At 40.5% G+C, this 27,975-nt stretch overlaps 2 protein-coding genes and 1 long non-coding RNA gene across 4 annotated transcripts; 1 reads left to right on the top strand and 2 right to left on the bottom strand.

Moving 5' to 3' along the window:
- Positions 1 to 389: 389 nt before the first annotated feature.
- On the bottom strand, positions 390 to 13,260 carry LOC142939144 (zinc fingers and homeoboxes protein 1-like). Of its 2 annotated transcripts, none has more exons than XM_076082352.1 (8): positions 12,917 to 13,260; positions 11,564 to 12,046; positions 10,043 to 10,657; positions 8,825 to 8,951; positions 6,640 to 7,869; positions 6,003 to 6,134; positions 5,364 to 5,831; positions 390 to 2,867 (listed from the first exon to the last, which is right to left on the bottom strand). In XM_076082352.1, exons 2-7 carry the CDS (start codon positions 11,905 to 11,907, stop codon positions 5,367 to 5,369), a joined length of 2,913 nt encoding a protein of 970 aa, XP_075938467.1. In that variant the 5' UTR covers positions 11,908 to 12,046; positions 12,917 to 13,260; the 3' UTR covers positions 390 to 2,867; positions 5,364 to 5,366. The 2 variants fall into 2 exon arrangements, with proteins under 2 accessions (XP_075938467.1, XP_075938469.1); XM_076082354.1 differs by lacking the exon at positions 390 to 2,867 and adding an exon at positions 2,874 to 3,146.
- A 760-nt stretch (positions 13,261 to 14,020) lies between these two features.
- Positions 14,021 to 25,815, top strand: LOC142939183 (uncharacterized). Its single transcript, XR_012949923.1, has 2 exons — positions 14,021 to 16,872; positions 17,183 to 25,815. It is a non-coding gene; the product is annotated as an uncharacterized LOC142939183 (long non-coding RNA).
- On the bottom strand, positions 17,835 to 26,580 carry LOC142939181 (H-2 class I histocompatibility antigen, L-D alpha chain-like). Its single transcript, XM_076082400.1, has 10 exons — positions 26,388 to 26,580; positions 24,390 to 24,665; positions 23,387 to 23,692; positions 22,683 to 22,967; positions 21,813 to 21,920; positions 21,260 to 21,289; positions 20,673 to 20,705; positions 20,265 to 20,285; positions 20,095 to 20,136; positions 17,835 to 19,821 (listed from the first exon to the last, which is right to left on the bottom strand). The coding sequence occupies exons 1-10, from the start codon at positions 26,440 to 26,442 to the stop codon at positions 19,760 to 19,762; spliced, it is 1,218 nt and encodes a 405-aa protein (XP_075938515.1). The 5' UTR covers positions 26,443 to 26,580; the 3' UTR covers positions 17,835 to 19,759.
- Positions 26,581 to 27,975: the final 1,395 nt, after the last annotated feature.

Below are 27,975 nucleotides of genomic sequence, written 5' to 3' on the forward strand. Positions count from 1 at the left end.
TTTATTGCTGCATTAAAGCAGCAGAATACTGTGAAATGGAAATACTCAAGTACAGTATCGTAGTAGAAACTGTTTAAATGTGAAGAAAACTGACGATCAGACAATTAATCTGTTTTTATAATTAATCATTTCAGTCGTCTTTGGTTCATTTAACGCGTCCGTCTTTTGAAATGTTTCATCTTAAATCACATTTTAACCAAACAGACGTATAAAGTCAGAGCAGCGTCTTCACTCCTTTTCTTCTTCTTCTGTCTTTCAGACCAACAGAAATAAACGATGTTAATAATTATCACTGATATCCAACATGTGAATCAGTCCGGACTCGAACCCGCAACCTCTACGTCACCCTGTACAGATTAAAGGAGCAATAAAAACATCTGAGTCACGACTGCTTTTGAAACTTTTATTTTTTGCTTGCAGACAAAAAGAGAGAAAGAAATCCATGAAAGTCCAGATATAATAAATAAATAACCTAAAACATTTGTCTATTGAAGCGGTTTAAAGTTACAGAGCTCGTGTCACGATGATTGTTCTGTTTGCATATCTAACGAGTCTACGAGAGAAGCTGAACAAAAACGTATTTCTTCTTTTTAATCTTTAACCCGACATATGAAAAGTTAAAAACCGAGAGCTCGTTGGTTCTCGTCCCTAAAATATCTTCTGTAATTCTTGTGGAAAACCTGAACGATATTGTTTTTCAGTTCACCCGTATCGGAGCAAATAAATGCACGAAAAACGTCGTCTTCTGTCTTTTTAAAGTGTTTTTTTGTTGTTTTTAAACTTTGGTGGCGAAGACAAAAACAAACCCAGACGCCTGAAAGACATAACTATCATTGTGTACTCGTATGGTCATGCATACAGTATTGATTAAAGTGTAAATGTTTGTAGCTTAACTGACTGAGGTAAAGTTGCCTGTTTCCTGAAGTAGAGCACACATGCCTTTAGTTTCTGTATTTTCTCTTTTTGGACAAGGACACACAAACACTATTTGGGTTCGTTTCCCTTTCAAGTCAATAAATCTGCTTCTTGTTTTTAAAAAGACAAATAAGAAATGATTTGGGTTTGTGACTTAAAACGACTGAAGTTCAGTCGGTAACATCCTCCGCCATCTTTGTTTTATTTAATCAGAGCTCAAAGGAAAAATCCACCTTAAAAACACTTGTTTATTTTGTAGTTCATAACTGCCGACTCCATTTCCACCAGATTTCCTACATTTCCCAGAATGCCTCTGAACTGGTTGTTTTCAGTCCAAAAATACACGATTTTGAAAACCGTGAAAGTTTGAGGCTCATAGTTGAAGATCTGAGTTTAATGAAGTCGTTTCCTTCAACGACATCTGGAGAAGAAACAGTCGTGATTCATTTGTTTTATTTATTTTACGTCATGAATTGAATATTTTGGGTTTTTCGACTGTTGGTCGGCAACAAAAACATACGAGATGTTATTTAAAATATTTCCTTGATTTATTAATTTGTCAACAAAATGTCAGAAAATAGTGATAAACAGTCGTAATAACGTCCCAGAGCTCAGAGTTTTTATTTATTTCACATCATTAATATAAATGTAAAATGTTAATGAGTTTCTAGACTGTTGGTCAAACCACAGAAGAAGACATTAAATACTATTTACAAGCGTTGATTCATTATTTTGACCATTAAAGTGATAAAAAGCACAAAGATAATGAATTCAGTGTGATATAAATCCTCAGTTTGTGTTGATCCAACAGTTTGAGTTTATTTAGATATCAACGAGGTGGACAAAACAATAGAGACACCTCAGTTTAACACATTCGGACTGTTAGCATTAGCTTTAGCTCGGTGTACCTAATAAACTGTAGTAAGTCTGATCAACACATCGATATAATCTACCACGCTGTTCACATGAACTAATATAACTTTATTTTGTTTTTGAGACTCTTTGGCCATAAAATGTATTTATTGTCTCTAGTTGAAGTGTGTTGCTTTAATGACACTACCTTTCCAGGTGCATTGTGGGATAAGTTAAGTCTGATATGTAAAGCAGAGTTTTTTGGTGGACGTTTCCCTTGAAGGAGTTGCTGTCTCTTGTTTTACTTCAGTGATTCGTGTTTGGAGGTAAATTCATAAACTGAAATGATGTCGTTGAAACTGAATGGACCCAAATTATCACCGTATTGAACAGAACTCATAATAGCATAATGAAAGTAGATTCAGTCCCCGTTTTATTTATATGTCGTTAAGACTTTAAAAAAAGGGAAAAAAAATACAAAGAAGTAAAAAGGCGGACGTTGAATTCAATCCGGCTGATTTCTCTTGATTAATAAACAGAATGGCACTAATTTGAGTCGTCTATTCACAAAAACCTTTCTTCTTTCAGAACAAAATGTGCTCTGTGTTTGGAGGACGTTCACTTAAGAAAATGGTCCATTATTCTGAAAAAAGTTCTATATTATTGAGTAAACCATGCGAGGTCTCACCTCTCACTTTAAAAACTCTTCTTTTTTTTCTTTTCTTTTTTTACGAAAAATGACAAAAGCCCCCCCCCCCCCCCCCCCATTCTCACCAAAATAAAAGCCTCGTTGTTTGTACAGGAGCAGGATTGGAAACTTACTCGCTCGCAGTGACGTTTGGCGAGTCGTCCCGCGTGTTTGATTGGTCCCCACAGTTCATCAGCAAGAAGAAACTACATCCTGGAGCTTTGTCCTTAAAGTCTGCTCAGTGCTTCTCAGCTGCATCGGGGCCCAAAGCACAAACCCGTCCCGCTAGTTAACTTGTCCTCCAGCCGAGCTGTGACCCTGTCTGAGCTTCCTGCGGCCATCTTTGGGTCCAGAACCATCAGCTGAGAAACACTGACACGCGTCGTCCTCCGTGTCGTCTCCACGGTGGATGCTGTGGAATGAAAGGACGATCGATGTGAAACTGTTAAATGAATCATTTTCCTTTTGAAGATCAATCACTGCTACTCTGCTCCAAATAAACCAAACTATGTGAAACTAAAGATCAAGTTTAAACCGATGAAGAGACTTAATCTCTGCAGAGCGTTCCGGGTCGACCCGAGGAGGATCCTCCTGCAGCAACCTGCAGCTCCCGAGCCGAATGCGGATCTTTAGCCTCTCTGTTGCGGCTCCCTGAGGTCCCCAACTGGCGCACCGGATCCGGACCCAGGAACTAAAAACCGATAGATAATTAGGAATTATATATATTGGGCACCGAGTTTAAACTTTAACCGGCGCCTCTTATTCAGCTGTTACGGCACTTGTTCGGCGGTGCAGGAAACACACCGACCAATGCGTTGCAAATCACATCACGTGATGCAGCTCAGCCAATCAAATATGAGTATTCTGACAAGTTTCCTGACTCGAGCGAGGTTTACACACACCGTGACACACGGGGCTGAGACCAGGAAATAGAAAGAAGAGCAGGGAAACTGCGCTGATCGAAGAAGTTATCTCACATGACGTTCTCCAAAATGAGAAACGTGTTCAGAGAGAATATAATTTATAAGCAAGAATGAACAGAATCTTATATGTTAATTATTCCCACAGGCAGTTAAATCCTCTACCAAGCGCCTTTCCCTACAGATCACTGATCATGATTTTCAGACCCCCGCCCTCTGTAAACTATCAATGGATAAATTCAGATAAAGAAAAGTCACGGAGGAAAATAGAGAGTTTAACTCTGCGTGGACGTCTTCATTTGCTTTCACTGCCAACGATGCTGACTTACTGTCTGCTCCCACAACAAGCACACAGCATGTGCTGAACAGTGTCACGCTGGAGATGAGCGACAAAGAGCGATTTCTCAGCTGCTGCAGCAAACTCTCCTCTTCATAAGAGTTTGATATTGTTATATCAGGTAAAATTGCAAAAAAATGTCAAGAATTGTCTTTATTCTTGTTCTATATTTTCATAAATACAACAAACTATAGTTTTTGTATATATAATATAACGATATATACAACTTTATAGGCTGTGATATCAAATAGCTTTTGCGGCTCCAGACAAATTTTATTTGGTGGGAAATAGGGCAAAATGGCTCTTTGGATAGAAAAGGTTGCCGACCCCTGATGTAGACTGAACAAAAGGACCACAAACAACTTTCTTTGTTAAAAAAAAAAATAATAAAAATGACCACGGAATTCAGCTCCCTTCTCAAAGCATACATTCATCTCAGAGCACACACACACACAAGATTTGTCTTTTCATGATCTGATATTTCCCTCAATAACTTTTATTATGGAAACAATTAAAGCCAGAGAGAGTTTTACATCATTTATCATCAATTCATTTAGTCACGTGAGGCGGATCATTGATGAGTGTCGGGTTCGATATTTATGCATTTAATTTACTTCTTTAGAAACCATAATCTGGGTTATTTAACAATGACGTCACAATCAGAATTTCACAACGTACAGACGCAGATAATAATGATGTGATCAACATCTTTACTCTGGCAGTGATGATTACTGTGTCTTTATTAGTAAAAGTCTCTCCAGCTGTTAAAGCCGACTGATCCAGCTTCCCTGGTGGGAGGGACTAAGATGCAAGTTAAACGGGGATGCCGGCATTGCTACAATCCAGCCCGAACTACAGCGAGAGAAGCAGTGGGGTGTCGGAACAAGGGGTATCTGGCTTCATGCCCGTTGTGGTTCAGTACCATCTCAGGAATTCAGAGTGGTCAGGGCTCGGGATTGTCGTATTTGTTTGGGTACTTTGGTCAACTTCATGTTGGCACACTCTTGGAAAATCTTGATGTCTCCTGTTTTTCGCTCTGCTACTCTTAAAGTTACTTCTACAGACGCTGTGGTTGCAGGATGAAGATCGGAGATTGGTAAACTGACTGGGACGGGTTGAAGTATTCCATGTTAAACGGTATAGGCTTTGTAGGTTGCCAAATATTGGTGTTTCCTGTGCTGGGATTCCTGATGGGAACCCTGGTTTTATGGGAGGAGTGTGACGACCCTCCTCCTATCATACACTAGCTGTCTGGTTGTGTTTCCTTTTGTTACAGGTGCTGATTGGAGGATCGTCAGCAGGATGAGCCACACCTGTGCCAGGGTGGCGCTGCCTTAAAATACCCTCCAGTTGGCAGCTGCCCTCTCTGAAAGGAAGATCTTGTTGACAGTCAGGCTTACGACAGTTGTGGCTGTCTTTGTGTAAAGTGCTGTTAACATTGGGTTACTTGTTTTTGGCGAGACAAATAAATTACTACTTTTGGCCGCCAGCTCGTTGTCTCCCTGTTTTTGTTCCAGTTTCTGAGCCGGGCTGTGACGTGTCTTAAAAATGTTGAAAAAGTCATGAAAAAAGTCATCGTACAGCATGTATAGCATTCTTTGCTACATCACCAGTTTATATCTGTGTTTAGTGAAACATAAATCAGACTCACCTCTCATGTCTGCTCCTCTGCCTGGGGCTGTGATTGGCTGACACCTTTAGACTCCTCCTTGATCGCTTCACCTTCATCCTTCACCTCGGCTTCCTCCTCCTTCTTCTCCTCCTCCTCTTTCTCATTGCAGTCGTCATCAGTGGCTTCTTCTCCTTGTTCTTTCACCTCCATCTCTCCTTCGCTGTCTGCACATTCTGCTTCAGCCTCCTCCTCCTCCTCCTCTTCTTCTTCTTCTTCTTCTTCTTCTTCCTCCTCCTCCTCCTCTTCGTCCTCCTCTTCCTCTTCCTCTCCCTCCTCGTCGCTGAAGGGCTCCCTGCCCTCCACCACATTCCTGGCGGTCTCGGAGAACCAGTCCCTCACCTGCTCGTAGCTCATGCTGGACTTCGTCACCAGGTCGTCCAGGTCTTTCTCACTCAGGGCTCGGTGTTTGAGGTAGTAGTCCTTCAGGAACGACTTACCGGACTTCACCTGCAGGACGGAGACGTGAAAAACAAACTTTACATCTAAAAGTACCAACATTTTGACTTAGATTGTCTAAAGTCAGCTGACATTTAGGGAAATATGTTGTCTTATGAGGAGCTACTTCAAAAGTATGCATTAGTTTCAGCCAGGTGTACCTAATAAACTGGACACACAAACCTTGATCGGGGTGGCGCCCCCCTGTGGCGAGCGTTTGCAGGGATACGGCCGGCGTGTCCTCCTGGACCAACCACGGAAACGCTTCCTGGACTTCTTCTGGGTCTTAACTCCGCCGTTCAGCGCCTCGTCCACCTTAAACACAAATGTATTTATTTTTTTTACAGTAGAGTCCAAGTAAAAGTTCTACCAAGAAGTACAAATATAATTGAATCTCTAGGAGGAGTTCGTTAAAGTAAGGACGCCTTGAAATGGTCAGAAAAACGGTCAGAAAATTAAAAATGGCCAACTTCCTATTTGGTTTAGGGCATACTTCCGAGAGGATTATTTGTATGTCCAATCCCGTTACACATACCTACCAAATTTCATACATCTAGGTGAAACCCAATGTTGGGGCTACTCAAAAGGGGGCGCTATCAAGCCAACATGTCACATTCAGACTGCAATTTTCGCCATCTTTGCCTTGCGTGCCAAATTTCAAAATCTTACCAGTATCCCAAGCACCTCCTTTTTGCGCTGAAACGCGTACAATAATAATAATAATATTAATATTTTTTTTTAAAACAGAAGGACCTAAAAAATAAATAAGAGAAGTGTCTACTGCATGTGTTTTTAATAAAAAAAATAAAAAAACACTGACCTTCCCACTCTGGTAGAGGTAGTACCACTTCAGGTTGCTGTTCTTGCAGGCGTAGCGCGTGTCTCCGAACCAGTTGACGATGTACGTCCTCGGCAGACCGCTGTCCTCCGCCATCTGGTCGTACTCCTCCGACGTGGGCCACTGTGTGCGGACGAAGGCCTTCTTCAGGATGTGGAGCTGCTCCGGCGTCTTCTTCACCAACTTCCTGCTGGAGGGCGGCGTGGACGAAGCCCCGGCTGCCGGCTTCCCCTCCTCGTCGTCGTCTTCCTCCTCCTCCTCCTCCTCTTCCTCCTTCGAGGGCATTTTCCGCCTCTCGGTGAACCAGGCGTCCACCTCGCGCCGCGTCAGCTTCGTCGCCGTGCGCAGCCGGCTCAGCTCCTCGTCCGGGGGCGTGTCCAATGTCTGGAAGCTGGCCTCCAGGATGAGCAGCTGCTCCGGGGTCTTCTCCTTGAACTTCTGCGGCGTGAAGTCGGGGAAGGCGTGGCGGAATTTGACCCGCGGGTCGCTGGCGGAACCGGACGGAGGGGCGTTGGCGGAACCGGACGGAGGGGCGTTGGCGGAAGTCGGCGAGCAATCGCCGGCGTCGTCGCTGGAGTCGATGACGATGGTGGTGGCGGCGCCGGCGTTGTTGTTGTCGCTGTTGTTGCTGTCGTTAAGGCCGCCGCCGCCGCTGCTCCTCCCTCCTCGTCCTCCTCCTCCCGGCGCTTTGGCGGGCGGGGCTTCACTCAGCAGCACACCGTGGTGATCCTTGGAGTTCCTTTGGTTGTACCGCGTGTCGCTGAACCACTTCTTTATCGCTCGCTTGGAGAGTTTGGTGACCTGCATGAGTCGCGATATCTCCGCCTCGGTGGCGAACTGCCGGCGGCCGTAGCTCGCCTTCAGCTCCGCCAGCTGCTCCTTCGACTTCTTCGGTTTGGCCCCCGCCGAAGAAGCGTCCAGAGCACCGGCCGACATTTCCGTCTTCGATTCCGTCGCGGACGGTTCGGCGGCTTTGGGCTGATTGCCGGGGATGCCAGCGACCGTCAGGGTGATCGGGGAGGCCACCGGCACGGCGCTTCCGTTGCCGGAGACCTGCGTGAGGACGAGTCCCGACTGGCCGACGATCTGGCAGGTCTGGAAGATGGACTGCAGGCCGTTAGCGGCCGCGGCGATGTTGGCGGGGATGACGGTGATGGTGTGAGGGACGGTCTGCACGGTGCCGTTGAACTTCTTCCTCCTCGCCTCCTCCACCTGCAGAGAGAAGAGTACGAGACTCTGATACATGATACTGACTTTAGCACATTAGCACGAGCAGAAGTTGAATATTCTTCCTGGTGTGAAGTCAAACACACATGGCCACAACAAACACAGCTCATCTCATCAGATTAACAATCAAGTACTGAATAATAAATCACAATTCCTCATGAATTCCTAGCAAACTTATTTCTTCCTTTATCCAAAACAAATATGAATTCTTAATAATAATAATTGTCCAAATTACCTAAATTTATATTTATCCATCCTGCGCTTTCACACGTTTAATTTCAAGAAAGAATCTCTGCTTCAGGGGATTTCTACTTTCCCCATTTGTTACATTATATTTCTTATAAAATAAATCATAATTTACAATTATAATTATGGTTCCTTAAAAGTTTGGAGATGCTGTTGTCGTCTTTGGCGATCGTGTCACCAGCACATTAAGCTCACAGCTGGTGAGAAAGACGAGCTGCGCTGGTTTATTACTGGAAAACAAACTGCTGTTGTGATGAACAACAAATGTAAAATACATAAATAAAAATGGGAACAATTGAATAAAGTGACGGCTGCAGATCGAAACCAAATATTAATATTAATAATAATGTTTTTGTGAATGAAGTCTGGTGTCTTTAAAGAGATTATAGCTCCCCATCAGAAAGGGTAAAGATAAATAGGTGAAAACATAGCGTACACTGACACTGATTATTTTAGGAGTGTTAGAATCCGCCCACTATGGAGAAGTTACCTCATACAAACACAGTTCAAAACATCTCAACTAACCCTTTAGGATTTCCTCCTCTTGGACTTCCTTTCTCCAAACTGAGGCCTAAATCATGTACTTAGCTAACATGTAAAAAAAGGTAAAAGGCATGAGGAAGAGTTCTGGACCCTTTGCAACCCTTAAAAACGTGAGTGATTCATTTAGACCCGGGTGGGGATGAGCACCGACCTCCTCCGGCGTCCAGCTGACTCCGTGTTTCAGCCTCTGAGCAGAAAACCAGACTTTGATCTGCTCCTCGCTGAACTTCGTCTGTGAAGACAAACCCATGATCTCCGACACCGACGGGTACGGAAACCTGAGACACAAAAAAAACAAAAAACTTTATTTATAACATAAAGTCTCTGCAGTCGACATGAGATGATATCTTACGTAACAACAAGACTTGTGTACTGATAAGATTAGATAAAATAGAACTTTATTAATCCCGAAGGAAATTATTGTGCAAGAGTTTGATGAAAGATTACAATAGAATAAAAATATGTTTTAGTTAAATTAAACCTATCGACCTAAAGGGACAAAAAGATATCATGCGTGACAAAGAGACAAAAAAAAGCATCAAATAATCTCATTTGAGAAACATTTCCAGCTATTCTTTAGCATTATTTTATTGACAAAATGATTAAAATGATAATTCCCTTATTAATTATCAATAGTTGCCAGTTTATTTTCTGTAATTGTTTCAGTGGGGAGACGGACTTCAACATTTTGTTTCGGTCTTTTTCATGGGATTTGTTCCAAATAAAAATAAAAATACTAAAACCCCGGATCTGCCCTTTAATCCTCTGAACCCCAAAACCCGCCGGTGGGATTGAAAAGCATGTTTGTTTTTTAACACTAGCCAAAACTACAACATTCATTTCAGCCAGAAGCTGCAAAAAACATCATTATCGTCAGATTTTCATCTTTCCGACGGTCTTTGAACACATTCTGAGCGAAGAACGCTTCCTTCAGAAAAACAGAAGCTAAAATGATGATATTTCATCTAAAACATTTTATTCTACATTTAAAATCTCACCACGAATAAACCGTTTAAAGTAACCAGATCCTGTAAAAAGCGTTTAATTCTGAGCTCCTCAACATGATTGATTCATCTGAGACCAACAGTCACGTCACAGAAACTCTGAACACAGAGCAGAGAGGAGAGGCTGGAAGTAGAGGATGTAAAGATGTGAATGTTCAATATATATTTATGTTTTATGATTTATGGCATTATAACTGTTATTTTGCACAAAAGACATGTTTGAGTTCTCTCTACTAGTCATGATTGTTCTGCAGAATTGCAAAAACACCCTAAATCTGCTTCCGAGGGTGAAGAAGCTACTTGCATCATAGAGTGGATTATTTTAACACTAAACGCTGACTGACAGTCACGTGACCAGCGGTTACCTGTTGTAGGCGCTGACCAGCAGGACGTTGTTGTCCATGGCCGTGTTGTATGTCGGGATGCTGCTGATGGGGATGAGGAGCTGCGTCTGCGTCTGACTGCAGTTCTGCTGGTTCTGCAGCGCCGACAGCACCTGAGCCAGCGTCCCGGGGGGCAGCACGCCGCCGCCGGAGCCCCCTTTGAACTGCAGCAGGTTGGAGCTGCTGACCACGATGCTCTGCGGGACGGCGTGGAGCTGCAGCGGCGTGGAGACGGGAATGAGGCGCGGCGTGACGGCGGCGGCCATCGGGGCGGGAGACAGCGCGGGCGGCTCCTCGTCGTCCTCGTCGCTCTCCACCTTGATGACGTCGTCGACGGCCATCTTGTGCATGGCGGCGAACTTCTTGGGCTCCGCCCGGCTCCTGATCCTCATGATGGGCGTCTTGCTGAGGGCGATGCTCTTGCGGGACGTCTCCTCCGCTCCCTCGTCGTCCTCCACTTTGACGAAGCTGCCGTCGAAGGTGAGGTCGTTGATCGTCTGCTGGAAGACGGTCTCGTTGTGCCGCTTCACCATCGTGCGGGTGAAGTTGTCCTCGCCCGGGTGGAGGCGAGCGTTGTGGGCCAGCAGGGTGTCGTAGCTGGACGGGAAGAAACCAGTCAATACTTCTTTAATCAGACGAACTTTAGGGTACAAAAACAGACTCATTTCATCCAGTAAAACTGGGTTTAAAATGAAATAAATCAAGGTTTTAAATAAAGTAGAGCTAAAACGAATCTAGTTAGTTTAATCTAATCTAACTAATTTAGCAAATCCAAGTTTAAACCAAAATTAAAGAGAGTTTAATCAACGTGATGCTGGCTTACTCAAATTAAAAAACTTACGTTCAGCTACTTAGCTTAGCATTACTCATGAAGCTCTAATGTTTCCTCCTTTTAGAAAAAGTTGGCGGAACAAATAATAGAAAGATTTTAAAAAATGAACAGCAAACCTCCTCAAGTGTAAGTTTAAAGTTAATACTGGATCACAGTTTAAGTTCGAGTGAGTAAAAACTAAACTGATGTTTAAAGAGAAGTTCAAATTAAATATTTCTTAATTTTAAGCTATTTTTAAAGTTTTGGTACAACATGATTTAAACTTAAACTGATTTTATCTGCTGAAATAACTTTTTTCTATACGTAACATGATTTGTGTTGTTGGATATTGCTGCTATAAATCCTTCTGTCTTTTTAACACATTTGTATTTTTGGATTGTCTTTGTGTGTGTGTGTGTGTGTGTGTGTGTGTGTGTGTGTGTGTGTGTGTGCTCCTGTTTGGATGTTTGCTTTAAGGGACAAGTAAAATATTTTAACTGGACATGAAAACAATGAAATCCTCTCATTTGAGAAGCTGAAAATAACAATTAAAGGAAAACTTTTCTACATTTTTTTGGGGGAAATTCACTCATTTGAGAGTTTGGATATAGTGGCGTCTACTCTCCGCTAGTATAACAAGTATTAAACACTAGTATACAAAGTATTAAACACTAGTATACAAAGTGTTGTACCTCTTGGTGTGGTAGTCACACTCCATGCAGACGTACGAGGTGTTGGTGACGACGTCCGGATGCTCCGCGTCCACGTGCATGGTGAACAGGTTGAGCTCCGACGTCTGGAAGCTGCAGTACTTGCACTCGTAGCCTCCCTCTGCCATGTTGGAGTCCAGGTAGTGGTCCGACACCAACGACCGGCGGTCCGCGTCCTCGCCCGGCTCCTCCGGCGGACCGCCGGGGAACTCGGAGACGCTACCGTCCTCCGGGTCGGCGGTGACGTCCTCCATCTCCTGGTCCGAGTCCACGGCTTCTCGGGGGGGGACCATGCACGGGGTGGTGGACTTCCTCCTGCTCGCCATTCTGAGGGTTTCTTGGAGTGGGGAGGGGGGGGGGGGGCAACGTGTCTTGTCACAGCTGTCTCAGTTCAAGTCGTCCCGCTGTGGCTCCATAAAGTATGACGTCATCGGTTGAAACGTTTTCCTCTGTCGTCCTTAAATCCTGAAGATGAGAGAAGAACAAAGAGTCGTGTTTTAACTATTTAATAAGAATTTTAAGTCCCCTATAGGATAATAGCTCGTATTTTTTATCTTTTACATTAGTTTTCGGGTATTTTATTTCCATTTGATGTCGTTATTGTCGTATTTACAGTGAAGTGTTTCTGTTCCCGTTTCATTTTGTTGTTTAACGAGGTTTATTATATTTATTATTGTTGTTGTCGTTATTCTATTTTACACCACTTCTTTGCTTCTGTGTGTGAATATATTTCCCTTCTATGAACCAACAACACTCATCTTATAACTTATATAATCATATTTCTGGTTACTTTTCTCATCTGGCTGGACGTTATAAATATGTAACAGTCTAAATACTTGTTATTCAGTATAAGAAACACTGTTATGAGTTCTGTAAATTGCACGAGATTAAAGTAAATGAGATCAATCAGATAAATTGATCAGATATTAGAAAAGCTTCTGATGCAGCAGAAGCTTTGTGCTGTTTATTAAACTGTGAGGCTGCAGCAGAAAATACACTTCCTGTCCCCACACACTGACAGACAAACACACAGACACACACACACTCTCACACACACACACAGACAGACAGACAGACACTCGCTCACTCTCACACACACACACAGACAGACATATATACACACACACACACACAGACACAGACTCATACACAAACATACACAGACACACGCACTCACACACTTCTCAGCTAGCTTACTTAACGACAACAAACACCAGCAGCATCCTAAGCTAACCGTAGCTAGCTACCTAGCTAAGCTAGCTAAACGTCCACAAGTGGCAGCGGACGTGAGGCGGCGTGCGAGACACAGACAACCGTCGCAAACCAGCATCTTACGTCGAAAAGCAGGTAGCTGTCTGGCGGCTGTAGCTTCTTCGTAGCATCTCTGGTTCTCGGTGTGTTGAGACGCAGTCTTCCGCCTTTCTTTTACCCGAATACACCGAGGAGCCCATCTGCTTCTCAGCTAACCGGGACACGGTGCTCCTCCGACGGCCTCGAGCTGAATCTGTTAGCCTGTTAGCTCCGGTTGTCGGCTAGCGACGCTTTACGACTCGCATTCTTCGCTCCGTTGCTATCGTTAATAAAAAAAGGACAGTTTAATAAAAACGGCACCGATAGTTCGCCGAACCTAACGATGGCCATTTTTTTTCATACCGCCGCTAGAAGCGACCAACGGCCGGGGAATACATCCGGTTTCATTTCTTTCAAAATTAAAGCTTAAACTAAAGTTTAACCAAATTAGCAGTGTACAAATACAGAAGTAAAAGTAGTAATACCACAGCGTAAAAATACTCTGTTACAGGTAATATTCTTGTATTTAAAACCTAAAAATACTTGGATTATAATTATTTAAATGTATTTGTATATAAATATATTTATTTTTAATTTATTTATTAATTTATGTGTTCATCACTTAAATCTTGCAGCTGGTAAAGGTGATACACTTTTAAAGTTGAATTTATTAGTTGATTTATATATTTAAATAAATGTAATCTATCTCTCAGATAAATGCAGCAGAGAAAACATTACGATATTTCCCTTTGAGATGTTGGAGAACAGAAGTATGAAGTAGCATAAAATGGAAATACTCCAAGTACAGGTTTGAGGAACTTGACTAAATGTACTTAAAAAAGACAATAATAATATAAATAAAGAACCGCATCATGTATCTACAAATTTGCTAAATTAGCTCAAATTGCCATAAACTTCAATAACATTTCACAAAAACACCTAAAAAACATAAATCCCTGATAAGAATTATTGACTACGCTGTTACTTTATCTTTTAAAATAATTTCATATGAAATAGCTCGGCATTAAATTCCTTAAAATAATGTTATTTATAATATATAAATGGTTTATTACCCTTTAGATAACAACATTCCATATTGATTAATATAATTTATATGTTTATACTGTATTATATTTATTTGTTTATTATATATTAGATATTATTTAATTTGTTTTACATTTAATACCCTATCGTTTATTTTGAAGGTTCCCCTGGTAAACGGAAATGAACGTCACTATACTGACTCAGGTATGACTGTTTTATTTCTGTACGTCATTGCGTCACAGACCAACGTCAGGATTGTGTTCCAACTGTGTACTATCGCTCTGAATCACAGCGTACCGACGTAGTTATGCAAGAAGTTACAGTCACATTCTGTTCTTTGGGCTTTAATTTGCTATTTACAGCAGAGGAAGAAGTACTCAGATCAAGTACTTAAGTAAAAGTACTTGTACAACAATGTAAAAATACTCTGTTACAAGTAAAATATCTGGATCAAAAAGAGTAAAAGTAACTTATTTTCAATAAACTAAATACTTAAAGTATCAAAGTGACATTATATGCATGTATTATTACTGATGTATTAACATATAAGTAGAACTGCAATTTAAATTAAATCAAATGAAACTACTCAAGTAAAGAAGGAAGTACCTCAAAGCTATACTTATCACTGTACCTCACCACTGGTTATTTGTAAAAACTAAAACTATTTAGAATTTAACTAATATTATTATGAAGCACAATTATTAGAATAAAAAACAGGAGCCTGTCAAAGTTAGAAAAATAAAAAAATATTTTTTTTAATTCAAACTCATGTTCACAATGTTTACTGAGGTAATAAATCAAGAGAGAAGTAGAGTCATTTTCTCATAGACTTCTATACAACCAGAGGAGTCGCCCCCTGGTGGTCACTAGAGAGAATGCAAAAGTTTTAAATGTTAACGTGAAGCTTGATTTTCTTTATGAATGTTTTCAGCTTCAAAAGGCTTGAGGACCTTTGGGTCGACCTCACTCTCTCTCACCTTGTCTATTTTTAAATAAATGCTTCATTATGCAGCCATGAACCTTCCCCGTGTATCCAGGGCCGAGAGGTGGGGGCAGCAGAGATCCAGAGGATGAGTGGCTTTGAAAGGTATATTCATAATGAGGGGGTTTCTGAGAAGTTTTCATGCAGAAATCTACAAAATATCAAAAGTTTTGGATACTAAATACACAGCATAGCTTTTTTCTTCTGGCGTTCCTCGAGGTCTTGGTGTCTTAATGTGGAATTTTTGAGTGATTTTTGATCATTTGAATCAAGTAAAAAACGGTTAAATTTAGCACCAAATCTGTAAAACAAATGGTATCTTATAAGTGAGAATGGGTTATACTTCCATCATAATGTTCTAAGACCGTTTAAAAGGCACAAAACACAATGATCATTGCAGATGTATGACTAGAAAACAGTCTGTCAAAAAGCGTGTCTATGTGGGTCTCTAAGGGTTAAAAGAGATATCAAACCATTAATTAAAGTGTGTTTGGAAGTGAAATCCTCACATGTGGACTAAAACACATTTCCTTTGATAAGATATCAGAGAGGCGGGTCGAGGCCTCGGCTCAGCGTTGTGCGTCCTCTTGGCTCGATGCCCGGGCTTCCTGCAGCGCCTCGGGGGGTCTGAGGCGGCGGCCTGTTGAAGCTCGTTCAGCGGCGGCAGAAAGAAGCAGACGTTTTACTTTCACTCCCTTTAGTTCTTCTTTTACTTTACATCTGCTGTGTTTATGAAGCTGCAGCGACGTAGATCTGCACTCACTCTGCACTCGAGGCGTCTCACATACGGATCTGTTTTGCTCAAACAAACCCTGTTCGCCGTCGTGGTCGAAGGAGTCTTTCAGGCCCGGCTTCGATGCCCCGTTGGCTCGGGATGGTCGTACCCGTTCCCAAGGATTCTGTTTAATAAGGGTGCCGTCGCCGCTCTCAGGGAGCTCGGGAGCAGAACAAAAGTCCAAAACCCCAAAATATTCAGTTAACATTGATTATATGCCAAATAAAACAAAGAAATGCAGAGAACTCTCAGATTCGAGAAGCTGTAATCAAACCAATTATCAGAATTATTTTCTGTAACTAACTGAAGATACAATATCTTAATCTGCAGTGAGCAGGTGAATCCAGGTGAAAAAGCTCCGAGGATTTTCTTTTTTTCAGCAAATAAAAGCTGCCGGCTTCACAGCGAACCAGACACAATGTCCACGGTGAAAATGTCCGACTGTGAGCCGTCTCTAAGCTTCTTGAACCCCGTCTGCTTTATGACTGAAGTGGATGAGACAAAATGAAAATCGATGCAGAGATCAGAGCTTTCACCTGGAATCACCTGCTCGGTCTGTTTCATGGAGACAGTGAAGGAGAGGAGAATAAAACCCAGTGAAAGAGGCAGATAAAAGACTTCTGGGGTCGAATAAGGCTTCAAGTGAATACTGAATATTTCTATCGTACTAGAGCAGTGCCTGAAACTCTGGTTTCTGTATTTATTTATTTCATTTTAAGTTACTTTAAGTGGTTCTGGTCGTCTCACCCGTGGCGTCGCTGTCCGGGTTGTACTCGAGGATGTTCTGCCAGATGAGGCCCCACCACCTCCCCTACATGGAAGCAAGACACAAGCAATTTAAAGTTGTTGAGCCGCTTTTTGTGGTTGTTTTGAGAGTCTTTGTGGTTGTTTTGAGAGTGCAGAGTCAGATGCTCCGTGAGGTAACGCAGGAAGAGGCGGAGCTCCAGCACACTAATCGCTCCAATAACAGCTGCTTCCTCCGTAATAATGCAGACTTTAACTGGACAACAGCTGCTAGTAAAGACAACAAGGTCAGTAACACCTGTAATCAGTTGACCATGTTGAATTAACCTGGTAGTCGATCGGTAATCAAGACTGTTGTTGTTGTTTATGATTTTCCGGGAAAGGCTCACGTGATCGGGGACGAATCAGGGAAGGACACGTCGTGACTGCTAACAACCAATCAAGTAGCGAACGCGGGTGAGAGCGTCATCGTTTCTAAACTTATGCGTTTACAAGCATCCACACGGAGACGTAACCCCCGAGTTTTCAAACTTAAAAATCCTCGGGAGCGTTTTCAAACTCCTCCGTTTTCGGTGCTCGAAAACTCTGCATAGTGTGGACGCTCAGTGTAAACGTAGCAAAAGATATGCGTTTTAATATGGCAACGGAGTAGTGCGGACATGGCCTCAGTCACTGTGAGGAGGTGGAGGAGGAGGTCATAAACACCATCTCACTTATTTAACTTCTTAACCGTTCATTTCATGTTGTGGTTTAATTTTCACTGAAGATGGAGTCACACACAGGCTTTTTTCTTGGAGGGCGGAGCCTCGGCCGCCTGGTTCAGAACCAGGTCCTGGAAGAAGTCGTCCATCAAGGAGGCCCTGGGAGAACACCTGAGGGAGCAGAGGTCGACGAGGAGTTTGTCTCTTGGTGCTCTGCGGCTCAAAGATGACGACACGCTGTTTACAGTGTTGTCTAAAAATAAAAACATCTGCAGTCGCCTCTCATCACCACCAGGTGTCACTAAAGGATAAACTGAGCTTTGTGTCGAGCAATCTCATCGAATCTGGGAGTGTTGGAGAGTTATACTGTATATGTGACATATGAATGCAGGTCTTAACAAATGTAAAGTACGTCTCAACACACCACTGGATAGTAAATGAACAAAAGTAAGACAGGAAGTGAAGTTGTTTCAGACAGGAAAGACGTTTTATTTTGATAGATAAGTGCTCCGAGGAGTATCTTATTAAGGTAAAGCCGTGCTAGCTTTATTAGCACAATAAATACTGACACTCAAAGGTCAAAACAGCTGCAAATTAAGACTTAATATTGTAAATATTAATTAGCTGCAGCAGAGTTAGATTTATGATTCTATAAAGAAACAAACTGTCCAACGTCTACTGCACGACAGCAAATCAACAGATTCTATTCAACAACGATTTCATTTTGATATTTTATTTATTTGAGAAGCAGATAATGTGCAGGACAAATGTCCTCATAGCTCAAACATGATTTAAAGAAGAACCTCACAGACAAATAACATTCAAAGAGTCAAAAGAAAACAATAAACCAAACTAAGGTATATCTCTATATGGATTCATTCAAATTGGAAGATTTATGAGTTGGACTCATCTAAACAGCTGTAAAGATTCTTAAAAGCTTTGGTGTCTTTCAACAAATAACTCATTTAATTAAAAACAACGAGCAGATTTCAGGATTGACTGCAGATCTATTAAAGTGGCAAATTGATACTAAGATTGAGCAGAAATAATTATAAACAGAAGGATAACAAAATGTAAAACCCAAAAGATGAAAACATTTGAATGCAGAAAATATAATTACATTTGCTTTAAACAACATTTCATGAATAATGTTTGTGTTTAAAAAGCCCCAAAAGGAAAAGATAGTAAGCACTGGTTACCAGTAAATATCTAAAATGATCTGTTTTAAGGTAAATGCTTTAAGGTTTATTAACAATATTCATCTCAAAAAATTGTCAAATTCTCGTGTTTCTGCACATTCAAAGCTTTTAAAATGAATTTAAGCAATTTATGATTAATTCAACAAGCTCATATAATAAAGTGTGTATTTACAACAGCGAGTACTAAATGAAGCAGGACTTACTTTACCACATATTGTAATATACCTCTGCTTATTACTCACAAAATCCAGACTTTTGTTAAATTTCAAGCTACTTAAAAGAAACCAGCGTATTTATAGATTCACTACAAATCACAGTTTTATGTGTTTCTACTGTGAAACAACCTCAAATTACATAATCCATAATAACAAACATATCAATTGTAATTTGTCGTATTAAGTGCAGAAAGGCAGCCATCTTGGATGACATGGATTAAAGTGTGTCAGGTGATCGTTCTGTATGTTTGGGGCTAAAATACATTCAACAGGTACACAAGAGATTGGCGACCTTCCTTGGGTTACTGGCTAAACGTTAGCGAGCGCTCGTGAATTAGCATCGCTTTTTGTATCGCGTCACAGACCACGCATCGATATACGTATTCAATCGTCTTCAGAGGGAAAGATAAACACCCCGAGTCCATTTATACACCAAGATCCACATGGACCGCTCAAACATTCCTCCTTCTTTAAAACAGCCCTAGCAAACAAGGGACCGATCCGACGTTTACGGAGCGTCTGACTCTGAACTCTCAAAACAACCGCAAAAAAATCGCCTAAACAACTATAAGTTGCTTGTGTCTTGCTCCCATGTAGGGGAGGTGGTGGGGCCTCATCTGGCAGAACGTCCTCGAGTACAACCCGGGCGTCGCTGTCCGATACCCGTGTTTGATTAATAAGCTGTATGCATCAGTGTGTGTGTGTGTGGAGGTGATTGGGTTCCTTCTTTTATGTGTACGGCAACTTATCAGGCCGGATTTAAACATTGACTTTCTAACTTTCTTGGATAAACGTTTCCAGAGTCATTTATTTTTAGACACAAAAAAAAAAAAACACGTAGAACTTGTAAGCGTGAAATATTAGTTATCTCCCGCAGCCGTGCGGCCTAAAGTAACAAACAGATCTTCCAAACTTTCTCTGGATTCTTGAATTACCTGCAGGTCACACTTCTCTCATCACTTTCCTGGATCTTCAACAAGCTCACCGTCGTTTTACTATTTAAAACCAAGCAACAGAACTCTTATTTTAGTGCTGATTCGGTTGTTTTCTGAGCTGCAACGAGATGTTGACGCGTTTGAACGTTGACATTTATAATGACATTATAATTTTAGCTTAGAAATGTTGTTGTTGCTCATTTTCAAATAGTCTCTTTTAAAGTCTACAGTAGAAGTTATCTGTTGTGTTGGTTGATTTGGTTCCAGAGAGCAGAGTCGTGATGTGAGACACTTCATGCGTTCTCCTCTTCGTTCACCTCTTTGTTGCTTTCTTCCATCAGGTCGATGCGCTCAACTGGACGGATGAACAGAAGAGATATTTTATTCATACGGTAGATGTTAAAAACATAGTAGCTCGATGCAGCTTTCAGCAGGAGAGGAAAGACTCTTTTTAGATTTGATTTAACTTTTGGACATTTTGTTCGTTATCGGTTGATAACACCTTGATATTTAAATTCATATAAATGAAACAGCGGCCCACAAGTGAGCCCAACCGGTCCCAGTGCAGGCAGTGTTCTGATCATTTAATGGTTTCAGCTCATTTAACACTTAACACACAGATACGCACCAGAGTTGTTGTCGTTGAGAGACGGATCTGAGCTGGAAGCAGCTTTAGCAGAGGAGGAAAGACTCTTTTTAGATACGAGTTCATTAATAAACATACATCTGGTTTGACCAAATATAATCATCATCAATCATAATGTAATAGAATCCATATCAGAGAAATAAAGCACTTACGTGAGGGTTGAAGTGGTTTCTCTGTTAATAAAAACACACAAAAGTTAAAACACACAAAAACACAATGAAAAGGTCGCTTTCTGCGAACGGTCACGTCAGCCATCTTTATATACGGTCTGTGGTCCCGACACCAATCAGAGTCTTTAAATTAATTAGTTATCGGTCGATACAACCTGATACTTAAATTCATAATAATAATAATAATAATAATACATTGTATAGCGCTTTAAAAGGTACTCAAAGACACTTTACATGGTAAAAACAGAAACAATAGAAGCAATTACAACATAAACATACATAAACATATGACACAAGTGAGCCCAACCAGTCCCAGTTCAGGGAGTGTTTTGATCATTTAATGGTTGAAATGGTTTCAGCTCATTTAACCCTGAACACAAAGATACTCACTAGAGTTGTCGCTGTCAATAGACGGAGCTGAGCCTGCGAAGAAAAGAAAATCAATAAAAGGTAATTTAAAAAAGCCAGTACAGCTTATAACTGTTTTTATTTTATTCTACCAAAATGATAAAAGAGAACTTAAATAGATATAAACTCTGTTATCTTAATGATATAAATGAAAGTTAAACTTTTCATTTTGATCTTTCATGAAGTTATGAACAGAATCAGCATTGATTATTGAGAGCTGATATAATATAAAGCTGCTGCTGAATAACGGTCACACAATAACACAGACTGACTGACTGATGGAGGCAGCAGTAGAGCAGCAGCTCCTGTGTCCTGAGAGGTAGAATCTCTGTTTTTATGAAGGAGCCTGGTGTCTCTGGAGCTTAAATAACAGCTTCAGATCCTCGTCATAAAGGTCTGAAGAGGTGAAAATACTCTAAATATAGCGTACTTTCAAACTGATAGAGATTCTTTTATGTGTCTAAAATACGTGCACAGCAGAACATTACTAATGTAGTAAAACTCTGACAATGGAGAAGAACGTCATACAAACATCGCTACTGTCCCTTTAAGAGAATTAAAGTAGTTACCTCCTTTCTTGAGTGGACCGCAGAGACGTCCTGTAAATAAACACAACATATGAACACAGTTGAACATGGATGAAGTCTAATCTGATGAGCCCACCTTTAACACAGCTACTTGAAGACTCAGAGAATCTAAATGTCTGTGTTTTGATGTTCAGAGAAACTAAAAGAATCAAATTTAATTCTCTCAATGTTGAGGCGATGAGAGAAGGTAGAGAAAAACTAAATAAATTAAACAATCTGATGGATTTAGATCAAAATGATGTGAATTTTAATTATGGTGTAGAAGACAATAAAGTGACTTCAGAATGAGGCACTTGTGTTATGTACTGCTGTTCAATGTGACCTCTGAACTCCTCGAGACGTCTATAAAGTAATAACAGACCTTTGTACCTGATAATGAACTCATGCACCACATCTTAACTGGAACAAACTCAACCATCAGGATACGTCCATGTTGGTATTAATGTTACTATGAAGCTTAAACCTCAACGTTAAACACAAAAGAACACTGCTGTCTTGTTGTTGGAAGAGGACAATGGTTCTTTATTGCACCTACCTGTCTTATACAAGAAGATCAGAATCCCACCAGCCAAAGCGATCAAGACCACGATGCCCCCTGCGGCTCCGATGATAGCTCCTCCGTTATCTGGAGGAAGCTTGTGATCTAAAACACAGAGAACATTCATTACATTACAGTCATTTAGCTTTTATCCAAAGCGACTTACAGTAACCACATTCACACCAGTTTGTCCTTCAGTTCACTTTCAACAACATTCCCGTTCGTTAGCTTCAGTTTAATCGTCTTTCTCGTGTCTCAAAGGTTTGATGTGTTACTTTTCTGCATTATGTCTAAAAAACGACTAGACCTGCGTTTAAACCCTGTTAAATTGTGTAGTAACACTGTCACAAATGTTCCAAAGTATTTTAAAAAAACAGAGAAAGGTGTGACCAAAAAAACGGTAATGGTGGAATCACTTGGAATTGGAATCACAATTTAAAGGCACATTTTTCCAAAACACATTTTAGATGTTGGTTTTTAACTGTATATATATGTATATATATATATAATTTTTATTTTTTTTGTCGTCGGACATCCGAACAACAAGCTAAGCTAATGTTAGCATCAGCTCGGCTCCTCCAGGACGTCCTGCGTCCTTGGAAATGCTGCTTTTATTCAGTGTTTTAATCAGACCTCTGAGGTACAAAACCTCCTGAACAACGAACGCGGAAGGAATTCTAACGACTGCAATAAAGACGACAACTCCCATGATGCCACGCTGCTCCACCACAACACCAAACTACGACTGTGAAGTCATCATTTGAGGAGTGCCACCGGCAGCTTTCTGCACTAAACTAAAGTATATATACTGCCCAGAGAAACACGTGAGAAATAACAAATAGGAAACAATAAGAAAAGGTTTCTCACCCCATTCCTTCTCCACATATACCCTGGTCGCCTTGTGTATCACTTCACAGGTGTATTTAGACGCGTCACTCCTCAGGATCTCCACGCTGTCTCTTCTCTGGAAGGTGTCGTCTCCGTTCGGCCGAATGCCCGAAGAATGCAGTCCGTCCTCCTTTGACAGAATACGGTCGATCCTCTTGATCCGCAGCACGATGTCTTTTGGGTAGAAACCCGTGGCGAGGCACGTCAGAATGATGTTTGCCTCAACGTTGGTGCTGCTCGTGAACACGAACACCTTTGGAGGAGCTGGAAGGAGGAACCAGGAAGTGTTTTTAATTTTTAATGGCACCAGTATGATTTAAAAAACAGACACGATACTAAAAATAGCAACATGAAACACCACTGCTGCCCCACACACATGCTTCATTTTATAATTTTTATATAAAGCGCTGCAGGAAAGAGACATGAAACCCAGAAAAGCTCTTCTCAAAGTCAGTGTTCTCTTCCTGTTAACACGAACTTACATTACAGTCATCTTACATTACTCTCCACTTAGCCACAGTGGCCCTTCCTGTTAACACTAACTTCCTGTTGGACTGCGACGTCCCTGCAGCTCTCTATTGGATTTTTGTTGCAGGTTGGTTAAACTGTATTAATTAGGCTGAACCTAAAACTCTACAAACACAAATGAATCTGAGTATGAAGCTAGTTCGTGTCGTACATACTGGCTTCATGTGCTGCTGTCTGCTCCAGATTCTGATACGTCATGAACTTCCCCATCCAGTCCATGCACTCGTTCTCCAGGTATCCTTTGGTGTATTTCTTCAGCATCTGGACGCCGTCCCACTTCCTCTTGGTCTGCTGCGCCGCGACGACCGGGGCGACCCAGACGCCGTTGTCGTCGTCGAAGGACAGGAAGTCGTTGCCGTCGTAGCTGTACATGTCGACGCCGCGGGTGAACTTGATCTTACCGTCGGGCTGCATGTTGCCTTCACAGCCGTGCATCCACTGGAGGACGTGGTTGTAAGGCACTAGAGAGAGAGAGAGAGAGAGGCAGAGAGAGGCAGAGCGAGACAGAGAGGCAGAGCGAGAGAGAGAGAGGCAGAGAGAGAGAGAGAGGCAGAGAGAGGCAGAGCGAGAGAGAGAGAGAGAGAGAGAGAGGCAGAGAGAGAGAGAGAGGCAGAGAGAGGCAGAGCGAGAGGCAGAGCGAGAGAGAGAGAGAGAGAGAGGCAGAGAGAGAGAGAGAGAGAGAGAGAGAGAGAGGCAGAGAGAGAGAGAGAGAGAGAGAGAGAGAGGCAGAGCGAGAGAGAGAGAGAGACATTACTTCCATGAAGACTAAAACTATTTTTTGTATTACAAGTTTTCTGAAAGTGTGTGTTTAAATATGCAAATGAGGCATTATGTAATGGTAACTTTTGGTGAATTTAGGAGAAATCTACAGACGTAAATAAACAAAGTAGTAAAATAAAAACACCTAAATGTGTATTCTGGATGTTTTCTTTCCACTAGTCTGAAAGAAGACGAGTTATAGGAGAAAAATAGATCAAAATCTCAAAATGAACCAGTGAATCACACCCAACACAGTAGCAGTGAGCACTACAAGTAATATCTTTTTCATTTAAATCATTACAGTTAACACCGTTTCAGATTCGCAGTAATCCTTTTATTCTGGCTCACTGACAGGAGTTGGAGTCGATGACTTGGCGGTCTGCAATAGAGGGTTCTTACCCGACTCGTTCTGCCTCATGCGCTCCATCAGGATGTTGATGTTGACCTTGAACCACTGCTGCTTGCTCTGGCGGGACTGTGTTCCTTTCTCCCAGTAATCAGCCTCGAGTCGCTTCTTCATCCACGTCTGCTTGGGAACCTTCACCTGGTTGTCGCTGTCGAAGTAGTCGATCATCTTGTTGTCCAGCAGCCCCATGGCCGTGAACTCGTGGAGGCCCGGCAGTCCCACGGGTTTTTGGGAGAAGGCCGTGTAGATGTAAGTGAGGGAGTGTTTCTCTGCACAGGAAGAGATATTTACTATTGATTTATTTATTACACTAAGGTGGATGAGCACTAGAGCTGACAACAGATAATCCACATTTAAATATATATATTCACAGATATTTATATATTCTCTTACATCTCCAGGACAGTTTCCTACTATTACACAACATTTTGTTATGCACCAGTCACCAGGTCAAACTCGTATACTTGTATGTGTAACGTATTTGACAATAAACGGTTCTGATTCTGATATAAACAGGTATTTAAATATTCGATATATCCTTTTTTGTTTCTTTCAGAAATTGTCTTGATAATTCGACATAATTAATCGTCTTTCAGCTTATTATCACATTGAACAAAAGGATGTTTGATGTTTTATATAATAAATGAACTGAAGTTCAAAGTGTTTCTATGTAGTCGGTCACATGTTAGCAGCACGTTAACAGCTACTGTAGTAAAACAGAAGACATGTTTATTAAAACACACTTCCTGTCTCACTTCCTGCGGTGTACACAGAGATAAAGTATGTACTGTGTGTATAAATATAATGAATATCTGTATCTGTGTCAGCAACAAGCTCCAGATGTGAGGAAAGTAAACTTTAACAGTCGTGCTTTGTTTATGAGCTCATGACCTCAGAGACGTGTCAACTACAGTATGTCGTCTGTTCACTTCAGGGACGCAGGAAAAAGGTGGAGATTATGGAACCGAGCCAAAATATTTCCAAAGAGCAATGAACCTTAAAAGATGTCTGACAAGCTGCTGTTGTCTCAGAATATGATCATAACTTCCACTTTATTTAAACCGATTAACTCATCAACAGATCTGGAATAAGAGAAGTGAATATTAATGTCTCTTATCTTCATAACACCAGTGAGAGACCTGCTGACTGTTGTTTTATTTATTTATTTGTGTATTTATGTTACTTATTAATAATAATAATTACTTGTAAACAATCAGATAGTTGAGTAATTGTTAAGTAAATAACACTCAGGAGCTCCACTGTGATCTCTTTCTTTCTTATGAGTTATTATGAGAAATACATGAAATATTTTAAATACATTAAATATATTAAATATATTACTTCAACAAAAAAAAAATTTCTTGGGTTTTAGAGAGTTAGATTTGTCCATATGTATCATTTAATAAAAGCATTTATAAACTGATATATTATTGAGTGAACGTTATTTATGAACACATAAACGTTTATAGCTCAACGCGCTTCAGACTGGACGCCATGTTTAACACGCAGTCTAAATAACTCACCATGTTTAACACGCAGTCTAAATAACTCACCATGTTTAACACGCAGTCTAAAGAACTCACCATGTTTAACACGCAGTCTAAAGAACTCACCATGTTTAACACGCAGTCTAAAGAACTCACCATGTTTAACACGCAGTCTAAAGAACTCACCATGTTTAACACGCAGTCTAAAGAACTCACCATGTTTAACACGCAGTCTAAAGAACTCACCATGTTTAACACGCAGTCTAAAGAACTCACCATGTTTAACACGCAGTCTAAAGAACTCACCATGTTTAAGCAGTGAATCAACATTTACTCTGTTTGGATGCACCGAGTCTTACTGGAAGAGGTGCACATCACTAAACACTAAACATACATTTAAATAAATTAAACTATAAGAGACAGAAAAACGGATTTTCAAAGACTTGTTTTTTTACTTTCGCTTTCAACGCGAGTCACATAAAGGAGTGAGAGCAGTTAACTCACCGCAGTTCACCGTCAGTGTTGTCCCCAAGAGGACGAGGAGTGAGACGAGAGACATGTTGTCTTCTCACCGGACGGCTCTGTTGTCTGAAGGTCTCGTTCTATCCGAAGGTACAACCGTGTCTTCTCTCCGGTTCAGCCCGCAGCTCGAGGTCCTTCTCTCCGCTTCCTGCTTCTGTCTGACTCGGTCTGTCTACATGGTGCATTCAGGGGCGGCTCGTACATGACAATGTCTATCGCAATATCAAATGTATGAAAAGCTACTTATTAAGTTAACTTATAATGAGAATAACATTAGAACACCTTTACTAATGCTGGATGGAATTAATCTAAGAGATATAAAATATATCTTAAATATTTGCACTATTGTTTAGTTCATTTTAATTGTATTCTATTTCATTGTATATATTGTGCATTTTTATATTTTTTATATTTAATATTTTTATACAAACTGTAAAAACTGCAAAATAAATAAAGTCCCCGTGTTGTTATTTATATTACTGTAAAAACATAAAAATATATAATATCATGAAATAAAAATAAAGAGGCAGAGGAGATATTTCTTATTAAATTAAATGCACTTATTTAATTTGGCTATTCTTATTTTTGACTGATGTGTTACTTATTATCTTCAATAATCAATTAGTCATCAGAAAAAGGTTTTTGCTTGAAATACCATTCAAACAATTAATCTATGATCAGAAATAGTTGCTAATTAATGTTTATGTACGATAGAAAATGTGACGATGTGAGAAACATATATTATTACTTTATACATCTTTCTTTCTTTCTATTTTAATCAACTCACTTCATTCTTATATCTCTCATCATATTACTTTATGTTATTTTCCATCTTTTCTTATTTCTTATAAAATTAAACTCGCACCAAAACAACTTCCTTGTTCACGTTTAGTTTGTGATTCTTAGAACTAACCAAAGGAACTCTTGATAACAGTTTAAGTCTTTAATCTACTGTTATAGCTTCACAATAGTGATGGTTATTAATCTATTCATGTGTTAAATACTGTGAATTAAATAACAGCTGTTTGTCATTTCAAGACCTCACTTTGGGATCTGAGAACCTAATGCTACATATTTACGAGCATCAGTGAACGCACCACGTCTGCAGCTTTGACTTAATTTCCTTGTTTGTGGTTTGTTGTTGTTCTGTAACTGTGAGACCAGCTTGAATTTATTAAAGAAACAAAGTCTGTAAGACGTCCAGCTACCGATACAGTATTATATCTCACAAGACAAATACCATAAAAACATGAAATAAAAGATAAAAACTCATAAAGCCATATATTTGTCCTCACATATTTTCTGAATTACATTACAATTGGATTAAGATTACATTTACAATACAATAAATTATTTTTTAATCAATTAAATAATTATTTGTATAATAATTTGCTGTTTTAAATAAATATATATATTTTTTACATTTAATACACCCTATATTGCGGATACTAATATAATTGGCAGTAGTGGAAAGAAACAAAGTACATTTATTGAAGTACTTTACAGTTTTGAGTTACTTTACGTGAGTCTTTACATTTTAAGTTTATTATTCTATTTCACTTCATCTCAG

Source organism: Anarhichas minor, unplaced genomic scaffold (genome assembly GCF_050575085.1).
Source record: "Anarhichas minor isolate MPS153535 unplaced genomic scaffold, ASM5057508v1 ptg000094l, whole genome shotgun sequence".
In the NCBI taxonomy this organism is placed as follows: Eukaryota; Metazoa; Chordata; class Actinopteri; order Perciformes; family Anarhichadidae; genus Anarhichas; species Anarhichas minor.

Coding starts and splice junctions, on each gene's coding strand:
- LOC142939144 (XM_076082352.1), bottom strand. CDS start 11,907: ATGGCGAGCAGGAGGAAGTCCACCACCCCGTGCATGGTCCCCCCCCGA. Junction 10,658..11,563: donor TGTGACTACCACACCAAGAG/GTACAACACTTT, acceptor CTTCCCGTCCAG/CTACGACACCCTGCTGGCCC. Junction 5,832..6,002: donor GGGGCGCCACCCCGATCAAG/GTTTGTGTGTCC, acceptor TCCGTCCTGCAG/GTGAAGTCCGGTAAGTCGTT.
- LOC142939181 (XM_076082400.1), bottom strand. CDS start 26,442: ATGTCTCTCGTCTCACTCCTCGTCCTCTTGGGGACAACACTGACGGTG. Junction 21,290..21,812: donor GATCTTCTTGTATAAGACAG/GTAGGTGCAATA, acceptor GTTTATTTACAG/GACGTCTCTGCGGTCCACTC. Junction 20,706..21,259: donor CGGTCCACTCAAGAAAGGAG/GTAACTACTTTA, acceptor TTTTCTTCGCAG/GCTCAGCTCCGTCTATTGAC.